The sequence below is a fragment of the Eumetopias jubatus genome, unplaced genomic scaffold (assembly GCF_037043125.1).
Source record: "Eumetopias jubatus isolate StellerSeaLion01/CBP00866 unplaced genomic scaffold, mEumJub1_p1.0 scaffold_4, whole genome shotgun sequence".
Lineage (NCBI taxonomy): Eukaryota > Metazoa > Chordata > Mammalia > Carnivora > Otariidae > Eumetopias > Eumetopias jubatus.
Window position 1 is genome coordinate 41,851,737 of NW_028274810.1, and position 20,481 is coordinate 41,872,217.

A 20,481-nucleotide genomic window follows, 5' to 3' on the forward strand; every position below is an offset into this window, starting at 1 on the left:
GTAATGGCTTCAGTTCCGCCTTTCTTTGCCTTTTCCTACTTTAGTTTCCTACATTTAAAAATAGTTTTTTGTTATTGTTCTCAACTGGCATTAAATGAATCAGAAGGTACATTCCATCAACCTTCATATGTTTTCTAATCACTTCATTTAGTCTCCCAAAACATTATTGGACATCTACTATGCACAGAAACTGTACTGTGTGGACTCCTGCCCACAAGAAGCTGTGTGCTATGTACCCAGTCATGTAGCGAGGTGATTCACATAGAGTGTCGTAATGCCTGAGCGGTATCTACAGAGTCCGCAGAAGGCCAATGGCAGAGAAAACAACTCTTTATTGGTAGGTGGTAGATGGGAGCGGGAGAGGAATATTATACAAGATCAGGGAAAAATGAATAATGGTCAAAGGCAGCTATTTAGTGCTTACTGTGTTTCAGAGGCTTTTCAAAAAAAGTACTTTACATATACTTTCTTATTTAATCCTCAAAATAATCAATGTAGGTAAAGTATCCTATTTACCAGATGAGAAGACAAGGCAAAGAGAAATTAAGTAACTGCCCCCAAAGTATGCCTCCTCCACGGATGCAGGAGGACGCACGAAACAGTGAAGAGGAGGAAGTCACTCAGTTGAGCTCTTGTTTTAGGGTCTGAGATCAAATATGTCCAGATTAGGAAAACCGTCCTAAGAAAGGGTTGGACTCAATACTATGTAGCTGAAAGGAATCCACTGTAAATCTCAATGCAGGCAGCACTGACATGGAAACGGGGCATATTTTCATGATTTTATAGCAATTTGTTATAGTAACTAATTTGCAAACTCTTGGTTCATATGTAGTAATCCTAAATCAAATAGAAATTAAAATTGACAGAACATGGCACTTGAAGTATAATGTTTCTCCTGTTCCCCACAACTGTGATTTATCTATACAAATCAATTCCTGTATAAGTGGGTTCAAGACTTCATTATCCAAAAGTAATATAATTGGGGGTCACATTTATGAAAAGCAAAAGGCAAAAGTACCCATTTTGTGTGTTCATTGGTCACCATAAGCCTTAAGTATTACCTATTAAATTTCTATTCTGGAGGTTAGCAAAAATGCTAAAATAGGACACATTAATGTTTAGCTTAAAATGCAAATATGCATACATAATAAGTCTAATATAATGCCAGAAACATTAGAGAATGCAGACCACAGCATTTCCAAGTACTACCACATCTTCAACACCAGGAGAAAATTATCTTCTATTTAAATGTTGCGTACCTTTAACAAAATAACACATTTGAAAATTTGTCTGTTGTGATAGATTTTTTAAGAATTAGAAACCTCAGCAGTTTCTATTCAAGCTTTCAAATTCAACCTTCAGCATCCTTTCCACTTTGTAAATTAACCAGTAGGGGGCAGGCGTGACCAAGCCATTTAATATGTTTCTATTTGCTATTATAAAGCAAATGAATTTGAGTTACAGTATGCTTTTGAAGCCAAAGGTATGTTTTTTATAAAAAATCGCATATCAAACAACCAAAAGCAAAAACTCTGATAATTTGGCTTTCGGTCTCTTTCATTTTTTTATGAGCTATCAAAGTCCAAGTCTTACCTTTGTTTTCAACTACAATAAAATTAAATTTACAATAGAGAGACATAGTAACTTATCAGTTTGTTGTTATACAAGATTGGCAATGTCCATCAGCACCTGAGTTTCTAAGTGCCTGCACTGATAATCTAGCTGTATCTATTATCTACTTTAGCTCTTACAACATATCTATGAATAAAGTGTTACCATCATCTGTAAGATAGGAAAATGAGAGACTTCTTAAAGTTCACATATTATGTAGCAGAGACCCAGTTTTGTCTAATTCTAATGTTTGTATATGATATCACTTATCATTTTTTTCTGTTTAATTATGAAACATATAATACATGCAGAAAAGTACATAAAATACAAATGTACAACTTAAAAATAATTATAAAGCAAAGATCCATTTTACCACCACCCTGTTTAAAACAAAGGACATTTTTAGCTTCTGCAGAACCAGTAGGTGAGCCCCTGACTCTTCACAACTCCAAACCTTTGAAAGGTAATTACCATCATTTCCTCTCTTTTATTCAGAAATTTTGTGCGATTTACACAAATCTATTCATAATGTATAGATTCATTCATGTCTTTATCCTTTTGGTCAATATTATATTTGCAATATTTACACTGATATATATAGTTATAGTTCTTTAATTTTCTTTGCTATATGAAATGAAGTACTCTATATAATATACCACAATTTATTATCTTTTCTACTATTGATGGGCATGTGGGTTGCTTCCAGTTGGGATGCTACTACAAAAATTCTTATACAAGTATTTTGATGCATACTTAAGTACCCTTAAGATATGTAACTGAGAGTCAAAATGCTAGTTCATTGGGTCTGTCTGCATAGCATGTCCTTTACTGGAAACAATCCAAAAGGAGTCTATTAACAGGTGAATGGATAAAGAAATGTGGCATATTCACAAAATGAAATACTACTCAGCAATGAAAAGAACTATTGTTACATGCAACAGCACGGCTGAATCTCAAAACACCCTGAATAAATGAAGCCAGACACAAAAGAGTATATTCTGTACAATTTCATGCATACAAATTCTAAAAAATGAAAAGTAACACAGTGACAGAATACAAACCAGTGGTTTGTCTGAGGACCAGAACAAGAGGTAGAATAAAGAGAATGGATTACAAAGTCACTCTGTCATTTTTTTTTTTTTGGAGGCGGGGTTAGAAATATTTGTTATCTTGACTGTCAAGACTATTTTACAGGTGTATTCATGTGTCAAACCACACTCAATTTTACACCTTAAATATGTGTACTTTATATGTCAATTAAATTTCAAAAAAAGTAAAAAGAATCAAATTATTTTAGTTTGGAACTATATCTATATAGATATAGATGATATAGATATAGAACATGTTTCTTCTGTACTGGATATTTGAATTTCCTTTTTCTTTAGAGCACCTTCTCAAGTCTTTGGTTCATTTTCTTTTATATTTTAGCTTTCTTCTAGACCTGTAGGATTTCTTTGTACACCCTTTCATTAGTTCTTTGCTAATATGTTCTCCCACATTTTGCTGTGTCTTTTCACTATCTTAATGGGATTTGTTGAATATAAAAGTTACTGATTTCAATGTAGTTGAATTTTCAGTCTCTTTTGAGATTAAGCTTTTTGTATCTGGTTTAAGAAATATGACTTAAGAAATATTCCCTTACCCCCAAGTCATAAAAGTACCCTTCTATTTTATCTTCTAAAAGCCTCTTAGCATTTAGGTACTTAGTCCAACTAAAGTAGACTTTTGTGTATGATGTGAGGACTTCGGTTTTATTTTTCCCCATATGGATGACCAATTGACTAGACCATTTATGAATTGTCTGTTGTTTTTCCATTCATCTGTAATGCTACCCTTATCATAGAACAAATGTCCAGACATGTTTAAGTCTGCTTCTGGACTCTCCATTCTGTTCCATTAATTTATTAATGCACCACAGTCAACTTACATTTCTTAATATGTCTCTTTATACATGTTTTCCCACTTCGTTCTTCAAGAACGTCTTGGCTATGTTTGACCCTTTACACTACTCTGTAAATTTTAGGATAATGTCAAATTCTTCATGATGCTACTTCTCATTTTCAATCTATACTTACAAATTGAAATATAGTATGTTTCCATTATGGAATCTTTATTATTATACAAAATTGGAAAGACCCAAAATCATATGGTTTATTTCTATGTAGCTATAAATCAGAAAAATGCTTAATGCAACACATATGGAATGTATTATTGACCTATAAGGAGAGTATTAGAACTACCCATTAACATCACGATAATAGGATAGATGAGAATAAACTATCTTTACCTATGTGCAATAATATGAATCTAACAAATACACTATCTCATGAAAGAAGTCAGACCCAAAAGGGTAAATAGTGCATAATGTTATGTAAGGGATAAAAAAGGACAAGACTAATCTATGCAATTAGAAGTCAGAATAGTGGATATCCTAGGTAGCTAGACTGAGGCTTAAAGGGGACTTCTAGAGTGTTCTGTTTCTTACCTGAGTTCTAGTTTCATGGGTTAAGTCTATCAAAATGTATTGAGCCATATAATTATGAACTGTGTACTTTTTATGTCTACACGTTACTTTAATAAAAAGCTTTTTAAAAGTAATTGTTAGTCATTTTAGACTTATTAATAAGACTTTCTTTATAATCTAAGTGAGAAACTAGGTAGAAAACTTCCCTAACCCATAAGATACATATTGAGGTGCCCCTCCAGCTCAGTTAATCCAACAGTGGCCAGGTCCATGATTAACTCCCTTCTTCTAATAACAAATCACTCTTCCTGGGAAAGTATGACTTAAGATGGGATGATCATATTTCTCTCTCTTCTGCAGATAAAGTGATTGTTCCTGGGGTAGGCATATGATTTGAACGAAATCAACTGCAGTCCTTTTTTGGATTATTTCACAGTGAAACTGGAAAAGAAAAGCCCTCTTCCTTTTTGGGTCACAAGACTGAATGAATGTCAACCTGAAGCTTGGATTCAAATGGCTTAAGATTTATGGAGAATGCTAGCCTGAGAGAATGACAGCAATAGACACGAAGAAGGAACCAGAATGTGTGTGTGTGTGTGTGCGTGTGTGCACGCGTGCGTGCGTGTGAGTGTGAGTGTGCATGCATGTGTGTGAGAGAGAAAGAGAGAATAGCTTTTGAATCCCTAGATTCAACCATTTCTGAGGCAGTTAAGTTCAATCCCAGCCTTTTATATAGTTTGATTATTTTTTTATCATGTAATTCAGGTTAGGTTTTGTCACTTGTAACTAAAATAGTCATAATTGACAGAAAAATCAAATTATAGTCTTTGTCAGTTTTAATCCTCTTAAACTCTTACGAATATTGTCACTTCTCGGAAGAGGGTTTCGGATATTAAACAAACAAAAAAATGGCTTTAGGTTAAAGAATATAACATTAACTGGAGACCCAAAGAGAAGATCAAATACTTTAGAAATAAAACAAGAAGACAAATTTAAGATGATGTGGGTGAAGACCAGAAGACGCTGACAAATTAAAAAAAACTTTTCCAAAATCACACACACACACACTTAAGTTAAATTCAGGTTTTGTAAAAAGAAACTTTCGATTTTCACAGATACAGAACATAAATCCAAAAAAATTATGATCATTTTTTCCCACCACTAATGGCTTTAAGCCCACTGTTCCTCATTAGTTGCAGGTATTATGATTTTATATATGTATCTTCATCCCAGACATAAATAAAACATGTCCCTTCTGTTTCAGCTACTTCTCTTTTTCCTGTGTTTTCTTATTTCTCAATTTTCAATCTTCTATGATGAGATAAATATTATTAGTATGTGAAGGGTTCACATATTTTTTCCTTCTTTTACACACTTGATTATTCCTTTTCTTTGATCTCTGAGAAAAGAGAAACAAAATATTCTTATTGGATTATTTAGGGAAAAGCAACCAGAAGGAGGAGGAACACTGGGCTACTGGGGGGTCTAAACCAACCAGCCCTGACTTAGGGAGTTAATGCTCCATGAAGAAGAAAAGACATGGAGAAACCAAGATGGTGGAATCAGTAGTAACCCGAGAGTTTCTTAGTAGTTTGCAAGTGAGAGAGAATAAAGAGGATATGATATTCTAATTTGATTTCTCACAGACTAAAATAAGATTTGAGAATAAACTGAAACTTCTGTCTGATCTTTGATTGAAACAGTACCGCATATATTCTTGGGAGAATTTGAGAGAGAATACATGTAACGCTAAAATCTGAGGCCAGAAATATGAAAGGCACATACATCTACCTAGCACTGACCACATGGCATTAAGAGGAACTCTGAGGTGGGAGACACGTCAAAAAAGTCGAGGCAAAAAAGGCAAAAACATAAGTCCCAAGAAAGCAGCAAGTAATCAAAGATCACATCTGATCAGGAACAATGCTGATCCAATTCATTTCTGGGTCCCAAGCAAAGAAGCATATTTTTTGAGAGAAGAGAGCAAGGATACAACTTGGGGTGTTCAGACAGTAGAAATGACAGAGGTGCCTCATTTCAAAGATTCTATCTTAAGACATGGGGGAACGAGAAGTAGTGCAAATTCTCTAGGGTGTACCCTAAGTGTGGGAAATCAGGAAATGTGAGGGGAAAAAAACACATCCAGCCAGTGAGTTAAAGGGTAGGACTACTCACAAGACAGTGACCTACAGTGACACAGTGAACTGCCACATACCCAATAGATAGATCCAAGCAGGGATAGCCATATAGGACACCTTCAAGTGTTGATACCACCAAATGCATCTACCTGTTTTCTCAAGAGGCAAATCCTCTAAGAAGTCATCTGCAGCCCGCAGCATCTGTCTCAGGGCAGAGAGGATCAGAATGTCTTTATAGGGTCCAACTCCTACTCTGAAGTATAATTACAAACCACCAAGATGTCAGAAAGAGCAAATCCAAGTTCTCCATGGACTGTCTCTAACTGCAATACAGAAACAGTGACAAAGACTATTTTAGGTCAATATATATTGTGAAAGCAATAACAAAAACAGGAGCTTGGCAATAGTATTCCTGTTGGGGAAAATGAAGGTAGAGATCTGATCCCATAAATACTTTCTTAAAGAGCTTCACAAGTCAATCTCCAGTATCACTACAAATTTTCATCAAGAATACACATAATAGATTCCGTATGAATTAGAAATGAAAGATAACTAATAGTTCCATATAGATTACTTTGAAACTGAAGCATTTTTAATACCCTTATGCTAGAGTCTGTAATTTCCCTGTTTCCTATTAAAAGTTATTCTCATGATTAGTCAAATTTACTAGACTAGTTTAATAATGATATTTTAATTCCTGCTTAGACTAATTTATCTGGGGAATGACACTGCCTGGGTTCAAAATAGGGCTCTGTTATTTCTTGTCACTGTCAAAAACACTGGCGAATGCTTTACTCTCTATGCTTTTGTTTCCTCGTCTACAAAATGTGGTAATGACACAAGGTTGTTGTAAGTATTGAATAAGAAAATTTATCACATATTTAGTGCTCAACAAATACTAGCTATCATTACATCTTCCCAACCGGTATTCCCAAGTCCAGATTCCTTTCGACTCAATTCATTCTGCATGTAGGTAGCAGATTAATTTTTGTGAAGCTTCAGTTTGGTTATACCACTACTTTTTATAGCAGCATTATCTACAATAGCCAAATTGTGGAAACAGCCCAAGTGTCCATCGACTGATGAATGGATAAAGAAGATGTGGTGTGTGTGTGTGTGTGTGTGTGTGTGTGTGTGTGTACACATACATATATATATGTGTGTGTGTGTATATATAATGGAATATTACTCAGCCATCAAAAAGAATGAAATCTTGCCATTTGCAACAATATGGTTGGACCTAGAGAGTATTGGGCTAAGTGAAATAAGTCAGAGAAAGACAAATACCATATGATTTCACTCATATGTGGAATTTAAGAAACAAAACAAATGAGCAAAGGGTAAAAAAAAGAGAGAGAGAGAGAGAGAGACAAACTAAGAGACAAACTCTGAACCATAGAGAACAAACTGAAGGTTACCAGATGGGAGGGGGTGGGAGGGATGGGGGAAACAGGTGATGGGGATTAAGGAGGGCACTTGTTGTGATGAGCACTGGGTGATATATGGATATGTTTATCACTATATTGTTCACTTGAAACTAATATTACACTGTATGTTAACTAACTGGAATTTAAATAAAAACTTAAAAGAAGAGAAAAAATTTGCTATGATTCCCCATAATGCACCTAATTAAGTAAAGTCACCTCATGCAAATATAACTTCTTTATCTCCCCCTACAAGGATTCAGCCCTCCACTAAACTGAATGACCCCATGCTTCCCACTCACACTGCCTCTTCCTACACTGAGGTATTGACTTAGGCTATCCTCATAGCCTGAATTTTTTCCGCATTTTGTCTCTTCACCTCCTGAAATCCTCCTCCTCTTTGAAAGCTATTTCCCAGTGACACTCCAGGAATGAAATCTTCCCCATCCCCTTTAACACAATATTTTCCTCCTCTAAACTTTTGATTTTGAGTCTCTTCGTGAGATTTATCATACTCATACTCTGTTGATTTTTTCCTATCCCACCCCCCCATGCCCTCACCTCCACTAATAAAATTATAAGCTTTTGAGTGCAGAGAAATTGTTTTAGTTTTCTGTGTATCTGGTTAGAGACTATCACACTGACTCGATTATGAAAGGCAATCAATAAATATTTGTTGAATTGAACCTATTTGGGTTAAATTATAATGAATGGAATGATCTGTGTCCTTGTAAAGATGAATATATATTTAATTTTTAAATCTTGAGACATAAGTCTAAATTACCCAAGCAATTGTTTTAATTCTTAAGTTCAGTAGGTGTCCATTTTTATTTTTATTCACAGTAATATCATGTGATTATAGTGACATATCCCAGAAAATGGGTCTACAAAGAGGAACATCATTAATTACCTTGAGCTTCACAGGCATACATCTGTATATGTCTCTAAGGTCACCTCTTGTAATCAGATCCATGCTATTCACAAGAGTGAGCAAAACCACATGTGCTACACCTAGGCCGAACAGATCCGTGTCACTTTGATCATTAAAGACAGCATCAGAAAGAAAGAAAGAAAAAAAGAAAGGAAGGAAGGAAGGAAGGAAGACAGCATCAGTATGTTTCAGTTAATCAGCTATCAGTTATGCAACAGGCTATCTATGGAGCAATTTCAGAGATTTGGGAAGGCCCACCACCCCTAAAAATAGCCCGCTCAAGTACTCATCAGTACCTGGAATTCGTCTGACAGAGGAAATTCCCTTCATTGCTTTCCATGGTAAGAAATGAGGCTTCAAATGACAGCACCTCTTGGAAAAGATAACTGAAGAGATAACTCTTGATGCTACAATATTGCTGACTGGTCTTCTGTCCTGTCCAAAGAGTTGTTTTTATGGAGACTAGAGAAAAGAGATCCCATAAACAAGATGGGGGAGAAGAATCCTCAAGAAGGAAAGAGCATGTGTCAAAGCATCACAGATACATTGCTCTTCTGTCACAGTTAGCAGGCAGCTCCCTGCACCCCTCCCTGGCAAAGTCTCAAATTTCAGTGAGCAAGTAAATCACTCCATGCTTCTAACTTAATCAAAGTTGTGATAAACTGGCTCTTTCCCAGACAGAATGGGTAATAAAGCCAAGAAAAGCCAGTATGGGGCACCCTAATTCCCTGATCCTGTTTACCTTCTCCAAAACCTTTAGGCTACCCCGCCCTACCTAACATCTTACTTCCCTGCCGCATTTTCTTACTGAAATACTGTTTTCCATTTCTAATCATTTAAGGCCCAAGGGGAAATCTAGAACTTCTGGCAAATTAATTCATGTTAGGATACAGTGGTAGCAGGTAGTGAAGACTGTGTTAAACTCTTCAAATATATGGATTTCTTTAATCCTTATAATAAATTTCTGAGATAGGTGCTATTGTTATACTAATTTTATAGATTAGGAAATTGAGACATAGAGAGTTTAGGTCATGGCACGAAGTCATACAGCTATCAAGTGCTTGATTTGCTTGAACCACACTGATGGGCCAGGGAAGATTCATATATGCAATTTCTCAAATTTTTCATCCTGTTCTAAAATCATTCTACAATATAGTCTAATTACCCTTAATAGCAAAGTGGAATGAGACTCACCACACTTTATCAACTCCCTTTGAATTTTTTTGATCTTCGCATCATGTCACAGGAGAGGTGTTCAACAGAGTTGATGTTGAACGCAAATGCCACACAATGGATTCTGTCTTTCAGCAATGGGTAATCAATATAGTTACTATGACCTGGTGTGATTGGTTTTGTGGAATTAAACTGTAAGGTAAACATAAAGCAACATATTAATTCCATAGATATTCATGAGCACATATCAGACAGTGTGCAAGTCTCTGATATTATGAGGCTAACAATCCTATAGAGAAGACAGTTTATGCAAGTAGCTAGCAGCCCATTCATGCAGTCAGGTGAAGTTTCTGCAAGAAAGGGACATGTAATCTGGGAGCTACAAAGTAGGGGGAGTTGGTCTGATAAAGGGAATGAGCATATGGACGGAAGTGTTCTAGATAGAAGTAATGTGGTGGAGGTGAGAGCGTTCATAAAGAAATCTGGTATCATCACACAGAATGTAAGGGCCAAAAGTGGTTTGAGATGCATTTACTCTTGAACTAGCAATCCCTCTTGCTGGGAATCTGTCACAGGTATACTGGTAAAAATACAAAATGATGCATGTGCAAGCCTATTAACTTCAGGACTATTTGTAGTGGCAAGATTCTAATATATCAATAACATAGAGTATTTCGTGACTTCTCTAAAAAGAGGAGAACCACAAATCTGTAAGTATTTTCTTATGTACTGAAAAAGGAAAGTAAACCATAAATTTTTATATGGTTGCTTATAAGAAAAGGGAAAAATGTATTTGAAGGGGCAGAGAAAGAAAATGGATTCTTTGACTCTGCCTTATTTTGTAAACTTGAATTTAAACTACATTTCAGTACACCAAAACTAATTGCATGTGGTTTGGGTACTAGTTGATTAGTAAGGGTGGGTTAGGTATTTGTCATCAGAGTTCTGGTGTACTTGCTATGATTTATGGATTAAATGTTATGATGTATTAAATTCGATTCCAAGTAATACAGGAAAGGAGAAAGTGGATAGACACAGATGATGGGACATGAGTCAAAAATTGTTGAAGCTGAGTAAATGGGAATTCATTAAATAGTTTTGTCTACTTTTGTGTTAGTTTAAAATTCTCTATAATAAAGTTGTTTTAAAAAAAGAATATTTAAAAATAAACTTTACCTCCACAAGACAATGCTATACTACAGAATGAAACGTCCTTGCATGAATAGAAAAATAAAACATGCTGTGTTTCTGGATAAGAACACTGGATATGTGAAGATGTAAATCAAATTTTGATATAAAATTTTAATGTAATTTTAATCAAAGCACCAACAAATCAAACACAAACAATCAAAACACAAACAGGCTCACTTGGAAAATAATATTGTGAAAATAGTCAAGGGGGCGCCTGGGTGGCTCAGTTGGTTAAGCGACTGCCTTCGGCTCAGGTCATGATCCTGGAGTCCCGGGATCGAGTCCCGCATCGGGCTCCCTGCTCGGCGGGGAGTCTGCTTCTCCCTCTGACCCTTTCCCCTCTCATGCTCTCTATCTCATTCTCTCTCTCAAATAAATAAATGAAATCTTTAAAAAAAAAAAAGAAAATAGTCAAGAAAAACAAATGCAAGAAATAAATAATGAATATGACTTGTCCAATGAGGTATCAAAACATAGTTGATTGCTATGGTAATTAAAAAAATTAAATGATATGGCAATAAAAATAATATCATAAAGGAATTGATAAATACATCAATAGAACAAACCAATCCCTATATTTGGTAGGGAAAAGATGCAAAGACATTCAATGAAAGATGCTGGCACAATTGACTATTCATTTGGAACAAAGTAAATTAATGATTAATTCAAAATCTACATGTCTATAAAAAGGACTAGAAAGTTTTAAAAAATGACAGACTAAAGTGGCTTTCTCTTTAATCCCCCATCCTCTTGCCTAGAACACAGACAGTGCTCAGTGCGAACATCTGGAGAGCATAAGGATGAAAGCTACATGTTTTAGTCAGCTTGGGCTGCTATAACAAATTACCATGTTTGGTGCCATAAAGAACAAAAATTACTTCTTACAGTTCTGAGGGCTAGAAAGTCCAAGATCAAGGTGCTAGCTGATTTGGTGTCTGATGAGAGCCTTCTTCCTGATTTGTAGACAGCTACCTTCTTGTTGTGTCCTCATAGGGCAGAGAGAAAGATCATCTCTTTCCTACCTCTTCTTGTAAGGACACTAATCCCATTCATGAGGGATTTACCCTCATGACCTGATTACCTCTCAAAGGCCCCACCTCCAAAAACCATCACACTGGGGATTTAGCATGTGAATTTTAGGGGGACACAAAGCACCCCATACTGAGGGTCTCATAAGAGAAAGTGAGATGGACTTTTGAAATTGATAACCTCAGAGAGCTTCCACACTGACCCAAAGCTGCCTACATTCAGACTTCTGTTACATAAGAAAAATGACCTATGTGAGTAATTGGATTTCTGTTTCACATAGCCAAAGGCAATTGAATATATAACAACATTCAGAGTTGTTATGACAGCTATGACAGAAGAGTCTTTCGGATGTTTTAATTCTTCATAAAATAAAATATCAAAAAGGAACAAATGACCTTGAACAAGAATAGTTCAAGAAAATAAATGGCAATGCATTAAATTAGACTAGTATCTGCTGTTGTCAATAGTGAGCAAAAACAAACATTTTAAATATCAGTTATAATTTCTCAATGATTAGCCCAATCATACCTGGTATCTGTCAGAAATGTGGCCTTTTAAGATGTAGACTATGTCATCCATGCACAACCCTTTTTCCTTCTCACCCAGCCCCATTGAGTCACACAGAATAAACAGCAGGGAGTTGCCATCCTTCAGCTCCTTAATGGAATATGTCCTGTACTACAAGAGGAGAAAAAAAGCAATTTTAAGAGTACATTTTTTAATTGCAAACGGAGATAAAGTCTACATGGAATGAAGTCCATCAGCAAAAGACTTTTCAAAACTAATTAACTTGAACAAAGAAGCAAAGGCTGAATAACCTTGAATGGACATAACTTGTCAGATACTCCAGTTGTACCAGAGCCCACCAGAGCCTGGTGTGTTACATGGCCTCGGAAAACAGACTTTACTGAGTTGAAAAGCTAGGCTTCCCAGCCCCATTTGGACCCAGGAGCAGAATCCGCATCTGGTGAACAAGGTCTCTATGTGGTTTGTAAGTTTTCATGTCAAACGGTAATCTCTTGTGGAGTCTGTTTAGACAGGACAATTGACTGAGGGTAGATCACAAGAGCTTACCATAAGTTGTCCTAGAATTTGTTTTCTTTTCTTATATATTATTAATTATTTTTGATTAGCAACTTGCTTTCCTGTTAAAAGGACAAGCAACTATCCTACTTCAAAACCTACTATATAAAAGAAGAAAAAAGCAAAAATAACACTTATAACAAAGCCAATCAGACATAAAACCTTTCAGATTTAAGCAACCAGACACATATAAACCTTGTAATAAATATGAACTGTGTTAAGTATGAAGATAACTTATTAATAATAAACTTCAAAAAGCACAACATAACATGTGACTTTTGAGGTTTATGGAAGTAGATAATTTCTAACATGTTCTTGAAGTTCATGTAAGTATTCTCCACCTACCAGCCACCCCTTCCAAAGCAATTCCCTAAAGTAGTTGAAACTGTAACTTCAAGATGTCTAGCAAAAATGTAGACATGCAGCCAAATAATTATTTTCCTTCGAGTATATAAAAACATTAGGAATGTTTTCCCTTTACTCAGCATTCTTTCTGTTTTAACATTGGTATTATCAAATAGTCTTATGATTATAAATATAATTATAGTTTATTCTTGATGATCCACAAGTTATGTTATAATCTGTGCTACCAATTTGACAGAATCTATAAAAGAATAAGTCTAAGGTAATAAACAGAAAAACAGAAGATTAAAACATTGACTTACTAAGTAATCCCTTTCATGATTCTTTCGTCCAATAAATCTAGGGAAATAATCAAAGAAAAATGAAAAGTACAAGTTGTTGAATGACTGGCTAACTGAATGTCAAGGCATTCACTAGGGAAAAATACAGAAGCAGCTTTTCCATGACAACAGCACAACATAAGGAAAGCAAGTGGAGAAAATTCTGGCAAATCTCCTTAACATCTCATGTGGAGAATCTAGAGCTAGAGGCAAGATGGACACGGTAAAACTAGATTGTCCACAGATCTCTTCTCACACAATTACTCAGCAGTAGGATGTGGCTTGCTCCAACATGGGCAATGAAAACTGGGGTCCTTTCTGAATCAGAGAAGCAAGGCATAAAGGTGTGGACAGGCCAGGGAAAAACTGGGAATACTTTAAAATAGTTCCTCTCCATAATCCAAGAGGTCTGAAAGGGATAAGGTACAGAGACATACAAACAAGAAAAAAATCACAGACACCAAATTCTCTCCAAAACCTACTATCTACAATTGGGGTTCCTGGAACTTTCAGCCCAATTGATTTTCTTTCCGGCTCCAAAGAGAATGTAGGACTCCATCCCTCACCCAATCAGAGCACAGTGAGTGGTTCAGGGGAGGGCTGAGGACTTTATGTGAACCAATGAGACTCAGGCCCAGAATGACTTACTTTCTGTGAAGAAGAGACACTCTTTGGTGGTGGATTTAAAACTGAAAGGATCAGCTGCAGGGTGCCTGGGTGGCTCAGTGGGTTGAGTGACCAACTCTTGGTTTCTGTTCAGGTCATGATCCCCCAGTGGTAGGATAGAGCCCAGGTCAGGCTCTGCGCCCCACGTTGGACTCCATGCTCAGCATAGGGTCTGCTGTTGATTCTCTCTCCCTTTCCTCCCCCAACTCACTCAGTCTCTCTCTAAAATAAATACATGAGGGCGCCTGGGTGGCTCAGTTGGTTAAGCGACTGCCTTCGGCTCAGGTCATGATCCTAGAGTCCCGGGATCGAGTCCCGCATCGGGCTCCCTGCTCAGCGGGAAGTCTGCTTCTCCCTCTGACCCTCCCCCCCCCATGCTCTCTCTCTCTCTCTCTATCTCATTCTCTCTCTCAAATAAATAAATAAAATCTTTAATAAAATAAAATAAAGTAAATACATGTTAAATAAAATCTTAAAAAGAAAAAAAACCTGAAAGGATCAGATGTAGTGATGCTGGCAATTCTCTACACTACAAAAGAATACTATGTGAAACATTTAAAAATATGGCTATACATGTGGAAAGAAAACCTCTTTAAATAACCGAAAGTAAAAATACTGAAGACTTCATACAATGACTATAATAAAAGGAGAAAAGAATAAGTATAAACAAAGAGAAAAGCAACCTTTTGGAATTTTACAAAGAACTTCTTTAACATCCAAAAGGAAATTAAAAATCAAAATTGTAAATATAAAGAAAATAATAATATAAACACTTTATATCAACCTTGTGATAAAAGTACACTTGGCTAATAACAAGAAAGAAGGAAAGTTTTGAAAATAGAAACAGAAAAGAATATAGAAACAAACTTTAGAAATATAAGAGGGAATTAACAAAAATACAAGACACATTTTATAAATTGAAAAAAGGATAAATTAATATAGTAATTGGTTTAAACTGTAAAATAAATAAATTACTGACTAGTCTAATCAAAGAAAACCAAAGTCACAAAATGTCATGCCACAGTTCACATACCAGAATGGCTACATATTATAACAAAAAGTGTTGGGAAAACTTTAAAAGTGACAGAAACTCTCATGCACTGCTGTGGCAGTGGAAATTGGTATGGCTACATTGGAAAGCTTTGTCAGTATCCACTGAAGCTGAACATACACAAATCCGATGACCCAGAAATTTTATATTTATATTCTTCAAAAAATATAAATGTGTGAACCAAAACACATGTACAAAAAGGCTTATAGCACTATTACTTGTAATAGCCCCCAACTGGAAAACTCAAATGTCCACCAACAGTAATTTTATTTAAAAAAAAAAAAAAAAAAGCAGGTTTTTGTTTTTTTTTTTTAAAATAGCACCTAGGTGGCTCAGTTAAGTGTCTGACTCTTGATCTCAGCTCAGGTCTTGATCTCACAGTCATGAGTTCAAGCCCCGAGTTGGGCTCCACACTGGGCATGGAGCCTACTTAAAAAAAAAAAAAGTATGATGGAATCATTATACCGGCATCCTATTTGACAATGAAAATGAACAAATGACTCCAACACACATAATATGGATGAATCAGTAGGGAGGTAGGGAGCTAAAGCAGCTGTCCTGAGATGCATTCACTCACTTTACCAAGTTAACACTCAGGGAAAAAAAGAAAAGTGACCCAGCCTAATTTCTTTGAAAATATGCTAATGATCTTATCTCCAGGTAAATAGACTAATGATATTTCCTACAAGGAAAGTACTTATCTCTTGAATGTCCTTAACAGGATGCTCCTGGCTAAGGATTACTTAGAATAAATAAATATAGCCTCTATGGATTTATGAGGCATGTCTTCATGGGAATTGTCATGTGAGCTGATTGTCTTAGTTGGCTCAGGCTGCCATACAAAATACCATGAACTGGGACAACAGAAATTTATTTCTTACAGTTCTGGAAGCTGAGAAGTCCAAGATCACTGTGCAGCAAGGTAGATTTCATCCTGAAGCCTCTTCTCTTTCCTGGCAGGTGGCTGCCATCTCATTGTGTTCTCCCATGACCTCTCCTTGTATGTTTGTGGAGAGAGTGTGAGCTCTCTGGTGGCCCTTCTTATATAACTGCTATCCTATTGAATTAAGACCCCACTCTTATGACCTCATCTAACCTTAATTACTTCCTTAGAGGCCCCTTCTCCAACTATAGTCACATCAGGGATTAGGGCTTCAACATATGAGTTTGGGGTGGGGGGAGCACATTCAATCTATAGCACTAACATATAAATGTTCCATAACGTAACCACTCTTCAATACGTAAGGTGGCCCACAAACTTCATAAAACAATCCTGCCTGTTCTTTTATCCAGAAAGCATATGCCTAATATGCAAAGGAAGGACCTAGGAGCCACAAAGAATAATCTTGTACCCTTTCTGCCTTCTCTGAGATTTCTGATTGCCTTTATCCTTGAAATGATTAGTCAAACCTAATACTACGTAAGATATCTGACTTGTAGAAGTCTGATTTTATAATCCACTCCCTTGTTTAGCTCAATCCCTCAAATGTAATATTGAATGTAAGAGGTCAGACACCCAAGAGTACATATTTTGATATGATTCCATTTATATAGAATTCAAAAAGAAGAAGTTATTAATGTCGACACAAGCCAAAGTAGTAGTTACCTTTGGCTGGTAATAACCAGGAAGAATCAACAAGGAGTCTTTTGAAATGATGATAATAATCTATTTCTTCATCCAAGTAGTAGCTATATTAATGTGTCTAATTTATAAAAGTTTGTCAATTGGTACATTTATCAACTGTGCATTTCTCTGTTTATGTGTTATACTTCCATAAAAAGTTTCCTTAACTGATCCAGGATTGTCAACATCATGACATATCCAAGTAAATTGACCAGACATCAACAAAAAATTTTTTAGATGTTTGAGGCAGCCAGGGAGAAAGATCAAATCATTCAAAGGGGAAAAAACAAAAACATATAAGTAAGTCTGGCCCTAGGTTTTCCACAGCAACATCAATCCTGTAGAAACAGTACAAAATCCCCCAAAGAATTACATACTCTGATGATCATTCAAGTATAAAGACCACAGACAAGGAGTTTGGAACATGAAAATACTCAGGGGATATTATTCCTAGGGTCCCTTCCCTTAAATGGATAGACATAAATAACTATTTCAGAGAAGAAATGTAAATGGCCAATACACATAGACTTGCTAGTAATCAGGAATAAGCAAAGAAGAAAATGAGAAACCATCTTTTGACCATCAAATTGCAAATATTCTAAAGTTTGATAATATCAAACATTGGCAAGAAGATAAGGAAATAGGCATTTCTATAATGCTCTTGGGAAAGTATAAAAGAAGTATTTTTGTGCACAGTTATATTCACAAATACATTACAAAAGCATTGTTTATAACAGCAAATATTGGAAACAATGTCCTTTAGCAGAAAAATAAGTAAATTCATTTTGGTCTTTTAATATAATAGATACAATGGGAAACTGCAGGATCTAGTACCAATTGAGAGAAGTTTGAGCTTTGGTTTCATTCCAAGAGAATCTCACAATCTAAGTCTGCTGCCCCTTTCTCTCTCTCTCTCTCTCTCCCCCTTCTCCTTCCACCTTCCCCCTACCCCTTCCCCCACACAAACACACTCCAGAACTCTATATATGCTACTTTTGACCACAGCTGGGTCTCAGCAAACAGTGTGTGGCCAGGTTTCAGTCTTGGTCACCCAGAGATAAGGACATTCTTCCTTAAAGAGATGAGTTGCCTCAAATCCGCCGAATGTTCAGGAGAGAGCTCTATATAAGATTATCTGATTAAACCTACCTTCACAACGAAAAACTTCACATTCCTCAAAGGAAATAGGTTGATTTTGAAGCAGTCCAAGTTCTTTAATTGCATCTAAGTTCATAGTCACTTTTTTTTTTTTGCTTCGGATTAAGGAGGAATTTGAAACCATCCCATCCTTTATGATATTCATAAAGAAATATAGATGGTGAATATGTTCCTATATTGCATTCTGAAATTTCATTCCTTTGAAAGGCAAGAAGGACAATGGGAACTTTGTCATCTTTCTTGTAACTCTCTTTTATATAGGCCCCCAAAACATAATGTCCACCATAAATCACCATCACAGTAGGCCCTTGGTCACAGCATTTCTGTCCAAATTATGTCCAGAGAATTCATGGACACTAGGTTTATATAGAAGGGTAAATTGTTTTCCTCCAAAATAATTTTGCAGCTTCTTTTCTTGCATCCCCGTCAAACGAGGTGTCACTGCCATGCTTCTCAATCTAGCAGAAAATCAAATATATTTTCCATTAAATATTGAAAAACAGGTAACATATACTGTCACAAAGCTTGCATTTCTGCCTCTTATTTACTCTACATTACACATAAGATGAGTAAAAAGAGGATAAGCAGATAGCATGAAAAATCATTAACTAGTTTTTCATTCTAAATGATTTTTTTTTTAATTAAAAAGGAAGACTACTTTGCAAGTGGCTAGGAAAAGTGGAAAGCAGCAAGTCACTTACCTGTTTGTAGAACCTGTACAAGGACTGAGGCTGAGTGTAGCTGCTCTGTCTGGACAGCTAAGCAGATACAGAAAATTCTTCAGCAACCTCCATGGTTCAGGGACTCGGAGAAAAGGAAACTGAACCGTAGTGAAGGCCCAGCCCACATGGCAGAGTGCCAGCCTCCACCTGCCAGGGAACAGGAACTGAACCAGTTAAGTTTTCACAGTCGAGTCAAATAAAAATATTAGGAAAATAAAAGAATTGAAGTCAGAGAGAAGAAAACCTCACAGCTCACTAGATTTTTAAGTGACTTCTTTAAAGAAAAATTCAGTTTCTGTATGTCGAAATACAGAAAAACTGCTGTCAAGTCCAACTCCAGGACACATGCCTCAAATTCATCCACTTCTCTGCTGTCAACTTACTCTCATCAGGGTCCTCTGTTTTCTGTGCTGCTGGGGGTCAGGCCGATTTCAGCAAAAACCCACAGATTTCTGACAATCTATGACAGAGGAGCCGCAATCCCAAACAGAGAATCAACTGAGGTAAAACAGAAGTCTTTTGGAGATCAGCAGGTGTTGAAGACCATGTCACCACCATCTGAACACCCTGCCATGGTCAGGTCCTCCCACTGTTCCCTGACTTAAAAGAGCAGGAGATTCTTTCTCATTTTGCAGACCATCTCAAGAACTCAGACTGAAGCTGGAGGGCCTAACATCACTCGGCAAACAGCCATCACTTCACTAAGGAAACCAGGAATCTTCATGTTTGATGAACTGCTTGTATCATCAATGGAACGGAAATAAAAAAGGCTTAGCTCCTTAATAATAAAGAAACAAGACATGGAGATGGTAGAAGACATCATTTGGTAGTCTGTACTTAGCTCATCTTCTTCTAAGAGAGCCTGTAGAATTGGCATTGAAGACACAGTTTCAAACCTGCCTCTCATTCCCCTACACACACAAATAATCCAATAATTCAGGTAGCCCTTGCTCATAAATTGTAGCATTTGAATAAACAAGCACCTTCCAGAAATTAATATTCCCAGCTCTCCCTTCCTTGAGCTTTTGGAAGACACCGGCCCCTCACATGAGCTCAGAGGTGTGATAGGTCCCATCTAAAAACCTGTGTTGGAGGGCGCCTGGGTGGTTCAGTTGGTTAAGTGTCCAAGGCTTGATTTCAGCTCAGGTCATGATCTCAGGGTGGTGAGATGAAGCCCCACATGGGGCTCTAGGCGGGGCATGGAGCCTACTTATGATTCTCTCTCTCTCTCCCCCGCCGCCCCGCTCTCCCTCGGCCCCTCCCCCTTCTCCCTGCTTGTGAATGCGCATTCTCTCTCTCAAAAGAAATCAATTGTTTTAATAACTTTGACAATTATATTTACACACCATTATTTAACATAGCTTGTTCTTCTTCTTTGCCATCTCCACCCCCATTCCTACAATCTCTACCTGCAGTTTTGCTTCCACTGTCATTCCTATCCTGGAGCCTGGAACAGCTCAAATCCATTGTGTGAGCAATGGATATTGGCCATAATCCTAATTCCATTGTCTGGCTGAGCCCAGCGGTCTGCAT

At 36.6% G+C, this 20,481-nt stretch overlaps 1 protein-coding gene across 1 annotated transcript; it reads right to left on the reverse strand.

Moving 5' to 3' along the window:
• Positions 1 to 333: 333 nt before the first annotated feature.
• LOC114208502 (interferon-induced protein 44) lies at positions 334 to 19,023 on the reverse strand. Its single transcript, XM_028102587.2, is given in 14 exon segments — positions 334 to 5,474; positions 6,363 to 6,446; positions 6,449 to 6,536; positions 8,548 to 8,648; positions 9,763 to 9,801; positions 9,804 to 9,933; positions 12,490 to 12,639; positions 12,780 to 12,880; positions 12,883 to 12,989; positions 13,710 to 13,746; positions 18,218 to 18,387; positions 18,389 to 18,554; positions 18,557 to 18,684; positions 18,928 to 19,023. Coding segments are annotated over 13 exon segments (1,311 nt in total). The 5' UTR covers positions 18,675 to 18,684; positions 18,928 to 19,023; the 3' UTR covers positions 334 to 5,454.
• Between the last annotated feature and the right edge of the window lie 1,458 nt (positions 19,024 to 20,481).